Genomic DNA, 13,891 nt, shown 5'->3' with positions numbered 1-13,891 from the left:
CGGCCCCAGAGATGCGGGGTCTACCGAGAGGGAGGGGGCTGATGCGGGCCCGGGGTAGGGGTCGTGCGGCCCCTCCGGGCAGCAGAGGCCGCGGAAGGGGGGGCCCCCATAGGGGAAGAGGTAGGCCCCGGAGCCTGCTCTCTCTTCCCAGGGCCCAGGCGTCCTGGGCCCCCCAGCTCCCTACCGGGCTGACCAGCCCTCCCGTCCCCTGTCTCCCCTCCCAGGGGGAGGCGCCCGCTGAGATGGGGGCGCTGCTGCTGGAAAAGGAGCCCAGAGGAGCCACCGAGAGAGGTGAGTGTACGGCAGAAACGGCTCAGTTGGACCTTCACCTCCCCCAACACAGATCCTGAATCCTTAATCCTGAACTTTTTCTCTTCCTGTTCAGTTCATGGCTGTTTGGGGGACACCTCTGGTAGTGAGGAGACCCTGCCCAAGGCCAACCCCGATCCCCTGGAGCCACCCGGCCCCTCATCCCCAGCTTCTGTCACTGTTACCGTCGGCGACGAGGGGGCTCACACCCCCGTGGGAGCCACACCGCTCATTGGGGATGAGCCTGAGAGCCTTGAGGGAGACGGGGACCTCCATGGGGGCCGCATCCTGCTGGGTGAGAGGCTGGGGAGCCTGGGGGGTAACGTTTGTGGGGGCCGGTAACATGGGAGGGGAATCCTCTGACCCTTCCCTCGTGTCTTACCTTCTGCTTGCCTGCCCATCTGTTTTCTAGGCCATGCCACAAAGTCATTCCCCTCTTCCCCCAGCAAGGGAGGTGGGGGTGTCTGTCCCAGTCGAGCCAAGATGTCAATGACAGGGGCTGGAAAGTCACCTCCTTCAGTCCAGAGCTTGGCCATGAGGCTGCTGAGTATGCCAGGGGCCCAGGGGGTGGCAGCAGCAGGGCCTGAAGCCCCTCCAGCCACCACCAGTCCAGAGGGGCAGCCTAAGGTCCACCGAGCCAGGAAAACCATGTCCAAACCCGGAAATGGACAGGTGAGAGTGGGGGCAGGGTGGGGTGAAGTAGGATTACAGACCTTAAACTGCTTGTGGGCTTTTTAAAAACTTAGTTTCAGGTATTTTTTAGTTTATTTAAATATTTGCCAAGGATCTATTGCCTGTTAAATAATGGGCTGGGACTTAATCTGTAAACAAACGCTGTTCATGTCTTCAAGAGTTCACTTTTTTGGAGTGGAAGAGTAGTAGAACAGAGAGATGTTAAAGCGTTAATTATATAGTTAATGTTTTAATTACTCCTATGATAACGATTATGTAAAGAAACTTCAAACCACTCTTATTTTCTACCTCAAAGCAAGCCCCCAGGGGAATGTTTTCCTTCCTTTGAAACCTACCGCTGCTCCATTTTAAGGTTTTATTGGGAATTCCCGCGGGAAAGAAAGCAAAGGCCATAGAAATGACAAAGGAGGTAAATCACAAATGCCCCAGAATCTCAGAAGCTTTATGGCAAGGTTTTAAGGACTTTTGGTATATTCTATCCTGGATATAAGGAGCCCTGGTGGCGCAGTGCTTAAGCACTCGGCCATTAACTGAAAGGTTGTTGGTTCGAACCCACCAGCAGTTCTGTGGGAGAAAGATGTGGCAGTCTGCTTTCATAAAGATTTATAGTCTTGGAAACTCTATGGGGCAGTTTTCTATCCTACAGGGTCACTATGAGTGGGTTTGGTCCTGGATGTGGTTTCCATCACAGGGATAAAGTCTAGCTTTACTGAGTTTGTTTTTTCATCTGTAGAATGGGAGTAAAGAGTGTTAGCTATGGAATGTGGTTGACATCTTGTTGTTATTGTTATGTTCTGGTTCCTGGGGCTCTAGATGGCATTTCTGAGGGTGTGACTCACCAACCCGCCTCCACCTGGGGCTCCAGGCTAATCAGAACTGTCGGTACTCCTTGATCCAAAATGCTCCCTCTCACCCACAGCCCCCAGTCCCTGAGAAGCGGCCCCCTGAAGTGCAGCATTTCCGAATGAGTGATGATGTGCACTCGCTGGGGAAGGTGACCTCAGGTCAGTTTCACCTACTACCCATCTGTGGCCTGATGTGGCCTGTCTTGAAGGTGTAGGGCACAGGCCTTACCCCTTTCTCTCTTTCTTTCCAGATGTGGTGAAAAGGAGGAAGCTGAACTCAGGAGGTGGCCTGGTGAGCTGGGAGAGGCAGGGAGCAAGGCCTTCCCACTGGGAGGGGGGAAGACTACTCCAAGTATGTCTAGGCTCTGGGGCCACACCCTGAGTCCTCAAAGGAAGTGGGGGCTGATGGGGGTGGTTGCCAGCAGCTTCAATTTTTCTGATCTTTTTCTAGTCGGAGGAGTTGGGTTCTGCCCGGGGCTCGGGAGAAGTGACCCTGCAGAAGGGGGACCCTGGGTCGCTGGAGGAGTGGGAGACGGTGGTGGGGGATGACTTTAGTCTCTACTACGATTCCTACTCTGTGGATGAGCGCGTGGACTCTGACAGCAAGGTGAGGTCTGCAGGCCTGCCCTCCCACCAGCACTCCCCCAGGTCCAGAGTTTTCTCACTAGTCTTCGTTTTGTTGTTTATTGGGTTTTTGTTTGGGTTTTTTTATTTTCTTGCTCTAATGTCCCCATCCAACACACATACCTACTGGATTGTTTTAAAGCAAATCCAAGATCCCAGATACCATACCATGCTATCTGTTAGTATTTTCATATGTGTTTATAAACAAAAGGAACCCTGGTGCTACAGTGGTTAAGCACTCAGCTGCCAACGAGAAGGTCAGCACTTCGAACCCACCAGACGCTCTGCAGGAGAAAGATGTGATATTCTGCTTCCATAAAGATTTACAGTCTTGGAAACCCTATGGGACAGTGCTACTCTGTCCTACAGGATCGCTATGAGTTGAAATCGACTCAACTGGCAATGGGCTTGGTGTGTGTGTGTGGTTTTTTTTTTTTTTGGTCTATGAGTATAAGGCTTTTTGTATTTTGACATCATTGCGTTACTATTTTCATATCTAGAAAATTTACCTCTAATTTTTTAATACTGTTAACATCTACTTAGTTTTCATGTTTTGTCGGTTGATTCATAAGTGATGTTTTTTTGTTTGTCAAGATCCAAACGAGGTCCATACACTGATTTGATTGGTATTTGTCTTAGGTTTCTCTTGACATATAGCTTCCACATTTCTTCTGAAAGTTTTTTTTTCTTGCCATTTATTTGTTGAAGGAATCAAGTCAGTTGTCCTACAGAAGTTCTCGTGTTAGGAGTTGGCTACTTGGGATGGGGTCTGACATGTTTCTCTCTGCCACATTTTTTTGGTAAAGTGCTAGATCTAGAAGCATGATCAGCTTCAGATTCCTTTTTTTTTTTTTTTTTTTGCAAGAAGATTTGATAGTAGGTACCAAGTGCTTCCAGTTGCATCACATCAGGAAGCACAGAGCTTCTTGTTTGTGATGTCAGGATTGGCCAGCAGGTTCAGGTGATGTCAGCCTGATCCATTGGTTATAAAGTTCTTCACCTACCATTTTTAGCAGCCAGCGGTAGTCTTGCCTACTTATGAACTTTATGAAAAGGGAATTATACTACTTGTTTCCTGGTGCTTGTTTTTTAAAAAACTCAGTATTATGTTGGAAGACTCACATATATGGTTGCATGTAACTATAGCACCTTTCTTATGCTGTATAGTAGTCAATACCTTTCTTTTTATCTAGCTTTTTCCTTTCTCTCCTGCCCACACTCCCGTTCTCCAGGGAACCACCATTCCTGGTTTTTGTTGTTGCCGTTTTCTTTCTTCTACCTCATTGTCTGAATCCTCGGGGCTGGAAATGTCCTGCTCTGCCTCTCTCTCAAGTTTCCCCCACCCCAGGAGAGAGCTGTGGCCTGGGAGTCATTGTCCCCCCAGCCCCATCTTGCCTCTCCCCCAGTCTGAAGTTGAAGCTCTTGCTGAACAGTTGAGTGAAGAAGAGGAGGAAGAGGAGGAGGAAGAAGAGGAAGAAGAAGAGGAAGAGGAGGAGGAAGAAGAGGAAGAAGATGAGGAGTCAGGCAATCAGTCAGATAGGGTAAAAGGGCCGGAAGCTGGCATCCCCATAGGAGGCAGGCACTGAGGGGCTGGAGGCTGGGGTCCCTGACTCTCCTCCTCCTCCCCAGAGTGGCTCCAGTGGCCGGCGCAAGGCCAAGAAGAAATGGCGGAAGGACAGCCCGTGGGTGAAGCCAACCCGGAAACGGCGGAAACGGGATCCTCCGCGAGCTAAGGAGCTACGAGGTGAGGGTGCTGCTCTGCTTTTGGGTCCCCTCCTCCAGCCCCCTCCTAGCCCCCAGAGAGCACGCACACACACATGCACACACGGTCACGCATGTACACCCGCGTGTACCCACATTCGCGTGCCGGTGAGCTCGCACTCTCACTCTCTCTGTCTCTGTGTCAGGAGTGAATGGTGTGGGCTCCTCAGGCCCCACTGAGTACATGGAGGTCCCTCTGGGGTCCCTGGAGCTGCCCAGCGAGGGGACCCTCTCCCCCAACCATGCTGGTAATTGCCATTTGCTGGGACAGGGAGCCACTAGGGGGCGCCCTCTGGGCTGGAGGGAACCGGGAGGAGGGAGACCTGTTGGAGCCAGGGCGTTCACAGTCAGGCTTTGGGGGTTCTAGAGCATGGAGGGAGAGTCAGGGTGGGGGTGAGAGGACCTGTCAGGGGTCCCAGTGGATGAGGGGCGTGGCCCTCCTCAGCTCTTTTTTTTCTCTCCATTCAAGGGGTGTCCAATGACACATCTTCACTGGAGACGGAACGTGGCTTTGAGGAGCTGCCCCTCTGCAGCTGCCGCATGGAGGCACCCAAAATCGATCGCATCAGTGAGAGGGCGGGGCATAAGTGCATGGCCACCGAGAGTGTGGACGGAGAGGTGGGCCTCTGGACTGCTAGAAGAGGTGGCAGGGAGGGCCCACCCTGAGCCCCAGCCTCACTGTCTCTCCTTGGTATCCTCACTACCCACAGCTGTCGGGCTGCAACGCTGCCATCCTCAAGCGGGAGACCATGAGGCCGTCCAGCCGTGTGGCCCTGATGGTGCTCTGTGAGACCCACCGCGCCCGCATGGTCAAACATCACTGCTGCCCAGGATGTGGCTACTTCTGCACGGCAGTGAGTGACCACTGGAGTAGGCAGGCATGCCTGGCGGGGGAGGGGCTTCCAGGACCTGACTTCGTTTCCTCGCCCCCAGGGTACCTTCCTGGAGTGTCACCCTGACTTCCGCGTGGCCCACCGCTTCCACAAGGCCTGCGTGTCCCAACTGAATGGGATGGTCTTCTGTCCCCACTGTGGGGAGGACGCCTCTGAGGCCCAGGAGGTGACCATCCCCCGGGGGGATGGGATGACCCCACCAGCCAGCACTGCAGCCCCCGCCCCTCCACCCCTGGCCCAGGATGCCCCTGGGAGAGCGGACACATCCCAGCCCAGGTACTGGTCTCCCTGTCTCTACTCTCTGTCTCTACCCCCTCCATATCGCCCCCAGACATCAGCACCTTCTCCCGTAGCGCCCGGATGCGAGGCCACGGCGAGCCCCGACGCCCCCCCTGCGACCCCCTGGCTGACACCATTGACAGCTCAGGGCCCTCCCTTACCCTGCCCAATGGGGGCTGCCTCTCAGCCGTGGGGCTGCCTCCTGGGCCAGGCCGAGAAGCCCTGGAAAAGGCCCTGGTCATCCAGGAGTCGGAGAGGTGAGCGGGGATTGGGTGGGGTGGGAGAAGCCCCGACTCCGCAGGCGTGGAGGCTGGTGCTCCAGTCACAGGAGCCGACCCTCTCCTCCCTCACCATTGCAGGCGGAAAAAGCTTCGTTTCCACCCACGACAGCTGTACCTGTCAGTGAAGCAGGGGGAGCTGCAAAAGGTGATCCTGATGCTGTGTGAGTATTCATCCACTCGCTCGTTCAGCAAACCTGTACTGAGTATCGACTGTGCACCAGGCACTGGGCTCAGGGCCAGGAGGACAGGGATGAAGGGTGTAGTCCTCACCTTGAAGGACTTGGTGTGTGGGGAAAACATACAGGTGACCCAGGATGATGGTGATGATGAGAGTACATTGGTGCTGAGTGATGTGCTGGGTGCTTGTATGTATCAGGTTGTGTAAGCTTTCTGGGGGTAGAGGCACAGAGAGGTTAGGTACCTTGCCCAATGGCACAGTAGTACTAAAGGGCAGGACCGGGATTTGAACCCAGGCCTTCCCGGAGCTCTTAATTCCCCACTCTGATAACTGTTGTGGTGGAGGGGAGCACAGAGGATGCCCAGGAGGGGTCTCTCACCCAGGTTAGGGCCCTGAGGAGATGCCGCCTGCCCCCTGGCTTGCTCACCGCTTATCCCTCCCTCTCTTGGTGTAATGGGATTTCCACACAGTGGACAACCTGGACCCCAACTTCCAGAGTGACCAGCAAAGCAAGCGCACACCCCTGCACGCGGCTGCCCAGAAGGGCTCTGTGGAGATCTGCCACGTGCTACTGCAGGTCAGCATTGCTGGCCCTTTACCTCGGTGACCGGGCCTTGGACCCCCTCCTCAGCCCCATTCCCACATGGTGCGAGCCCGGGTCCCACCTCCTTGCAGGCTGGAGCCAACATCAATGCGGTGGACAAGCAGCAGCGGACACCACTGATGGAGGCTGTGGTGAACAACCACCTGGAGGTGGCACGTTACATGGTGCAGCGCGGCGGCTGCGTTTACAGCAAGGTGCGGGCAGGGAGGGGTCCGGGGGGCGGGGACTGGTTTGCAGTGCCAGCCAGAGCCTTCATCTGCCTATGTCTCCCTCAGGAAGAGGACGGCTCCACCTGCCTCCACCACGCGGCCAAAATTGGGAACCTGGAGATGGTCAGCCTGCTGCTCAGCACGGGACAGGTGGATGTCAATGCCCAGGTTGGTGGCCCCCAGGCGGACACCCGGCCCCAACTCCTCTGGGTGTGTGATACCTGGTTCTTTGTCTTAGCCTGGGGCTCTCTCTGGCCCTCTTTCTCCTTCACCTGATCGCCGACCTTTTCATTCAGTCAACGCTACTCATGTCTGTCTCCATTTATTTTTTCATTTTCTTTTGTATTTCTCTTGACTTTTCCTCTCTTCTTGCTTGTTTTCTTTTATCGTTTTCAGAATAATGAGCTGCTGCCCTGATCTCTGAAAGTGACCAATGAGTTTCTTAGTAACTCTTGGACTCTCATATATGTCGGTTGTGTTTTAGTCTGTTAGCAGTTGCTATTGACTCAGACTCATGGTGACCGCATATGTATCAGAGTAGAACTGCGCTCCATAGGGTTTTCAGTGGTTGATTTGTTAAAAGTAGATTGCTAGGCATTTCTTCCAAGGTGTTTCTGGGTAAACTCAAATCTGCAAACTTTTGGTTAGCACCTGAGCATTTAACCATTTGCGCTACCCAGGGACGCCTTTAGTCTATTGGTGTCATTCTTTTTGATCTTTGAATTGTTCCATCTTTAACCAGGGGGAGCCCTTGAAGTAGGCTCCTGCAGCTTTTGACATGACTCAGAAGCTTTGAGTGCCTTCACACAACATGTCCTGCCCCAAACTCAGAATCTGCCATTTCTCTAAAGAAACTGTGGTTCCTTTAAATGGGAAATCTTTTTTAGAGAATACGGTTTGTGTGTCTGGGTGTGTTTGTTGCCCCTGGGTTGTCATTGCTTCTAGGACTTTTCAGTGGGCACACCTAGGAAACAAGTATTTTTTAGAAAGAAAAAAATTACTCATTTAATTCTCTCAGCAGTCCTGCACAATAGCCACTGTAAGCTTTATTTTATAGATGAGAAAACTGAGGCCGAGAGAGGTTACGTGACTTGCCCAAGGCCCCACAGCCTGTGAGTGGTCAAGCTGGGATTCACACTCAGTCTGCGTGCAGAATGTGTGGTCCTGACTGTTTGGCCCAGCCTGCTCTGGGGCCAAGGAGGAGCTGGCCCCACCTGACCCTCCTCCCTCTCTCCCCACCCACAGGACAGTGGTGGGTGGACGCCCATCATCTGGGCCGCAGAGCACAAGCACATTGAGGTGATACGCATGCTGCTGACACGGGGCGCCGACGTCACCCTCACTGACAACGTGAGTGGGAGTTTGGTCGGGCTGGGGGAGGTGGGGATATCCCCAGGCCCCTGAGCAAAGTGGAGGGCTTGGCGGCCTGCGTCCATCCCTTCCCCTTGTGTATCCACAGGAGGAAAACATCTGCCTGCACTGGGCCTCCTTCACTGGCAGCGCCGCCATCGCTGAGGTCCTCCTGAACGCCCGCTGCGACCTGCACGCCGTCAACTACCACGGGGACACACCCCTACACATTGCGGCCCGGGAGAGCTATCACGACTGCGTACTGTGAGCCGCCACCTGGCTCCATCTCCTGATTCCCCTTCCCCACCTCTCACTGCCCCAGACCCCATGGACTCCCCGTCCCCTCCCCAGGTTGTTCCTGTCCCGTGGGGCGAACCCTGAGCTGCGGAACAAGGAAGGGGACACAGCGTGGGACCTGACCCCCGAGCGCTCCGATGTGTGGTTTGCGCTCCAGCTAAACCGCAAGCTGCGGCTGGGAGTGGGAAACCGGGCCATCCGCACCGAGAAGATCATCTGCCGGTAGGCCAGGCCCTCCCTGGTCCCCATCAACCGCTCAGAACATCCCCAGACCCCACTGGATCCCCGGAACTGTTCCTGGTCCTGTCCCCACTAGTGTTGCCAGATTTAGCAAATAAAAGTAGGGGACACCCAGTTGAATTTGAGTTTCAGATAAAAGTGAATAGTTTTTTAGTGTAAGGGGACACTGAGCTTCTGTTATGGGTGATGGGAAAGTTTGGGAACAGTTAATGGTGATGGTTGAACAATGTGATGAATGTGACGTCTCTGAACTGTACGTGTGAAGAATCTAGAAATGAAAAATGTTCCATTATTTATATATATATCACAATTTAAAAAAAAAGTTACCAGCAATATTTGGGATATATTTAAAGATTATTTTGTGTTCATCTGAAATTCAAATTTAATTGAGGTTTTGTATTTTATGTGGTAACTCTACTCCCCATGCCCCAGTGAACCCCTAGAACCACCCCAGACCCACCCCCAGGCTTCCCCATGGACCAGTGAACCCGGCACCATCCCCAGCTCTGTCCCATGCCCCCGTGAGCTCCCTGAGCCTCCCTAGCCCCTGCTTGCACCTGGGGGAGCCCCTCAGCGCTGCTCTAGCCCTCCAGCTCCATCTCCCCTTCTGCTTCCAGGGATGTCGCTCGGGGCTATGAGAACGTACCCATTCCCTGTGTCAACGGTGTGGACGGGGAGCCCTGCCCCGAGGACTATAAGTACATCTCAGAGAACTGCGAGACGTCCACCATGAACATCGACCGCAACATCACCCACCTGCAGGTAAGCAAGCGGCTGGCCAGAGGCCCTCCCAAAGGGACACCCAGAGTAACCAGGTACAGTAGGGCATGTTGTGGGCTAACCAGGACACCTGGCTGAGGGTGGGGGGCTGTGTCCACTCAGGGGAAGGGCTCCTTTTTCTAAACCACAGGAAGGCCCCAGGGCAGCTCTGGGGATACTCCCATCAGCAATATCTTGATTCTCCTTCACCCCGGGACCCTGACCACCACTATCCTAAAACATGAACCCCCAGAGGAGATAGCAGTTGGGGGGCAGGGAGCATCTGGGGGTTGAGCTAACCCTCTCCTGCCCGCCCAGCACTGCACGTGTGTGGACGACTGCTCCAGCTCCAACTGCCTGTGTGGCCAGCTTAGCATCCGGTGCTGGTATGACAAGGTGTGTCCTCTCCTCAGAGGATCTGACCTGAACAATGTTCACTCCCTGGGCCCTTGTTCTCACCTCCTGCCCTGAGAGGGAAGTGGCTGTGAGGGTGGGGCAGCACCTGGGGATGTCCTGGGGCACTGCCAGGACAGAGATGGGCCATGCCCAGGTATATGCAAATCAAGGGTCATGGCTGTGTGCTTCCTGTTCTCGGTCTCAGAGCCTGTGTGGCCTCCCTCAGTCCCCCTCCCCCATCTGGGGTGGGGCAACAGTGCATTTTTCCATGGGGTCTTGGGGGTCCTGGGCAGCTGAGGTGGGCATCACACAGACGACTCTCCCCCCCTCTGGACCCCAGGATGGGCGGCTTCTCCAGGAGTTTAACAAGATCGAGCCCCCCCTGATTTTTGAGTGTAACCAGGCCTGCTCCTGCTGGAGGAACTGCAAGAACCGGGTGGTGCAGAGCGGCATCAAGTGAGGGCCCACCCTGCAGCCCACCCATACACGCCTCACCCCCTTCATCAGCAGAAAGTGGTGGGGTGCCCCTTCCCTTACCCTGGGGCTTTTCCAGGCCCCTCCCGGCAACATCGCCATCCCTCCTGCCCCCAGGGTGCGACTGCAGCTCTACCGGACAGCCAAGATGGGCTGGGGGGTCCGCGCCCTGCAGACCATCCCCCAGGGTACCTTCATCTGCGAGTGAGTCTGCTGGGGCACCTTGGCACCTGGGGGTGAGGGGTGAATGCACAGCCACTGCCCAGGCCTCCCTCTCTGCTCTTCTCCCAGACGGGCCCCATCCCTCTCACTGCCCCCACTCTGGCCAGCCTCCTGTGCCCCCCTCCCACAGCCAAGGACCACACCTCCACTCTGCCCAGACCCCAGAGCCTTCTGTCACTGTGCCCGCATCTTCCTCCCACTTCACCTCCACATATCTCTGATCCTTACACATTCTCTCCCCTGCCCTCTGAGCTGGGAAAAGTGCTCATTTGGGAGACAGGCAGCCCTGAGTTTAAGCCGATCTGACACTGTGCCCTTGGCCAAGTTACTGAATCTCTTTGAGCCTTATTTTTCTTGTCTGTAAAATGGAGATGATAACTATCTTTCAGTCCTCCTTTTCAGGGTCCTTGTTCCTCTCCATCAGTCCTTTCACTGCCCAGCCTCTGTAATCACCTCCTCTCCCCTGGCTCCTACCTCATAGCCTTCAAACTTAACACAGGTTTTCCCTTAGCTAACCGTGCTAACCAAAAGGTTAGCAGTTCGAGTCTACCCAGAGGTGCCTTGGAAGAAAGACCTGGCAATCTGCTTCTGAAAAATCGGCCATTGAAAATTTGGGGGGCATAGTTCTACTCTGGCACACATGGGACTGCCATGAGTTGGAATCAACTCAGCAGCAGTTGGTGGTGGTCGTGGTGGCTTTCTATCCCAATTTTTCTCCTTCACGTCCTTTCAGCTTGGACAAGTGCCCCCCTTCCTCCTAGGCCTCCATGTCCCCACCATCCGCTCACTGCTTATCCCTGCCAGAATCTGCCTTTGCCCTCACCCTCTGCAGATGCTGCCTCTCAGCAGTCGTCATTCTCCTGACACCTCCTTAGACTACTCTGGTTCCCAGGACCCTGACATCACCCCTTCGACCCATCCATCCTGCGCCAGCTCCTGTCCCTCACTTCGCTGTCCCAGTGTGCTGTTCTCACGCTGACTCCTTCCTCGAGTTCCTCCTGGCTTCTGTGGCTCTGGCTCTCGTTGCAGCCCTGACCCCCTCCCGTCCTTCAGTCCTGCATTGCCCACCACCGGTCGGGTGACCTAAGTACACAAACCTCTCTGTGTCTAACTACACCTGAGCAAATTTCCCTACCCAACCAACTGCCAATAAATACTAATCCCCGTAACCACAGAGGCTTGGCGTCTTTAGGCTCACTGGAATCTTCCTTTGACAAGTCTCAAACCTGTACCTTTAACTTCCATGTTGTAGCTTCTCCAGGTCATCCCTGGCCTGCCTGCCTCGGGCTTCCCTCACACCTGCCAGTCCTGCATGTGGTTCCAGCTGTTCAGTGGGGAGCTGGCATCTTGTGTCCTATGTTGTCCCCTTACATGTGTATATCCCCATGCTCCTCCTGAGTCCCCCCTGGGGGGGCTGGACCCACCTCCCTCCCATGTGATGTCCAGCCTCTTCCCTGGATCTCCCCACCACCCTCAGCCTGGTGGTCTGTGGGACTCATGGATGGTGACTGGACCAGCTTATGGAGTAGTGGAAGGGGGTTCCATGGGATTGTGAGGAGAGACGGGGCCTGGAGTAGCTTTCCCATAACCCCTGCTCACTTTGAGAACCACCACTTGCTGCCCAACAGGTATGTCGGGGAGCTGATCTCTGATGCTGAGGCCGATGTGAGAGAGGATGATTCTTACCTCTTCGATTTAGACAACAAGGTGGGCAAGAAACCCCTATGCCACCATCCCACCCCTGCACTCCCAGTGGCTGGGCTCCTAGGGTCCCCTGGGAAGTCAGCAGATTGGATACCTGGGAAGGAGGGACTAGGTGTTACTGGTAGTTGGCTGGGCAGGCAGGATGGGGGAGATGTGGAAAGTGATGCTCTTGCCTTCAGGATGGAGAGGTGTACTGCATTGATGCCCGTTACTATGGCAACATCAGCCGCTTCATCAACCACCTGTGCGACCCCAACATCATCCCCGTCCGGGTTTTCATGCTGCACCAAGACCTGCGGTTTCCACGCATTGCCTTCTTCAGTTCCCGAGACATCCGGACTGGGGAGGAGCTAGGGTGAGGCGTCCCAGGACCTTTCCCGGTGTGGGAGATGTAACAAGCCTGCGACCGGTTGCTGAAGGCCGGGGAGCACTGGTTTCCGGGCGTAGGTTAGAGCAGGCCGCTCAGACTTCAGTGTACCTAAGTGCCACCTGGAGGGCTTGTTAGAACAGAATCCTGGACCTCACCGAGAGATTCTGATTCAGTCAGTCAGGGATGGGGCTTAGGATTCTGCATTTCTCACAAGCTCCCAGGTGATGCTGATGCTGCAGGTCGAAAGAACATACAAGGGCTTAGCGCTTATCAGAGGACGATGGGAATGGGTGCCTGAGTTTCTCCTGGGGAGCAGGCTCGTCAGAGGCCTTGGGGTGGACTCAGGGCAGCTGGGTCTGGGTCCTGAGCCCCGTGTGCTCCTCTGACAGGTTTGACTATGGTGACCGCTTCTGGGACATCAAAAGCAAGTATTTCACCTGCCAGTGTGGCTCTGAGAAGTGCAAGCACTCAGCCGAGGCCATTGCCCTGGAGCAGAGCCGCCTGGCCCGCCTGGACCCCCACCCCGAGCTGCTGCCCGAGCTCGGCTCCCTGCCCCCTGTCAACCCCTGAGAATGGACCACACTCACTCTCCCTCCCCACCCCTGATGGCCAGCCACCTGCCTCAGCAGCCTCTGCCACCTGCTGCTCATGGCCCACCCTGGGGGCACTGCCAACTTTTCCCCACCCTAGCCCTTGACACATTCCTTGGCCAGATACCCTAGCCAGGCCCTGGAGGTCTGACAGCCCCCTTCTCCCAGAGCTGGTTCCTCCCTGGGAGTGTGACTTCAGGGCTGGCAGCCCCTCTGTTCCCCATCCTCAGCTGAATTTGGATGAATTGAAATCGGGCCTTTTTGCCAACTGGTTTCTTTTGTTCTCAATAAATTGTTAGATTTGATAATGAACTATCTGGGTGATTGAGGGGTGGGGTACACATGGCAGCAGGAATGTGGATCCAAGGGGCAGAGGGGATGGGAAGCAAGCTGGACAGGTGTGGCTGGTGTGGACGGCTGCCCAGAGGGAGGGCAGGGTGGTAGGGGACCACTGTGGGGCAAGGTTTAGTCAAGGACTAAAAGGCAAATCCTGACACTTAATCTTTGGAGGGAAGGTGTGGCATGAAAATAACCACCATAGGTGAGGCCCTTCGCAAAACTATGAAGGGTTTTCCTATCGGAACGTGCCAGGTCCTTCCTGCCATGGACTATGGGGCCCCCAACAGCCAGCCTTTGTGCCTCTGTCACAGGCTGAGCCTTCCCAGCCCACTGGGCACAGGGTTGAGAAGGAGGAACTAGTGTGTGTTGGGTGGGGACCACAGGCAGGGGTGGGGCCGTGACGTGGCTGGGGGGGCGGGGCAGGCGGCAGGTGAGACGACAGGTTTCTCTGGCTCCAATCACTCTGGAGACTGA

The 13,891-nt window shown here is 55.2% G+C and overlaps 1 protein-coding gene across 1 annotated transcript; it reads left to right on the top strand.

The window, feature by feature from the left end:
* The first annotated feature begins 11 nt into the window (after positions 1-11).
* EHMT2 (euchromatic histone lysine methyltransferase 2) lies at positions 12-13,329 on the top strand. The gene is made up of 27 exons (XM_004390766.2): positions 12-291; positions 386-604; positions 722-981; positions 1,922-2,006; positions 2,099-2,139; positions 2,299-2,454; positions 3,878-4,012; positions 4,101-4,215; positions 4,379-4,480; positions 4,702-4,850; positions 4,943-5,086; positions 5,166-5,401; positions 5,479-5,661; positions 5,764-5,846; positions 6,334-6,440; positions 6,539-6,661; positions 6,743-6,844; positions 7,922-8,026; positions 8,136-8,290; positions 8,378-8,545; positions 9,181-9,325; positions 9,641-9,718; positions 10,059-10,174; positions 10,310-10,396; positions 12,043-12,121; positions 12,298-12,473; positions 12,878-13,329. Exons 1-27 carry the CDS (start codon positions 12-14, stop codon positions 13,056-13,058), a joined length of 3,810 nt encoding a protein of 1,269 aa, XP_004390823.1. The 3' UTR covers positions 13,059-13,329.
* The last annotated feature ends 562 nt before the right edge of the window (positions 13,330-13,891 follow it).

This window comes from Trichechus manatus, unplaced genomic scaffold (genome assembly GCF_000243295.1).
Source record: "Trichechus manatus latirostris isolate Lorelei unplaced genomic scaffold, TriManLat1.0 scaffold00327, whole genome shotgun sequence".
Classification (NCBI taxonomy): domain Eukaryota; kingdom Metazoa; phylum Chordata; class Mammalia; order Sirenia; family Trichechidae; genus Trichechus; species Trichechus manatus.
The sequence above is the reverse complement of the archived record's forward strand: the minus strand, read 5'-3'. Positions and strand labels throughout refer to the sequence as shown.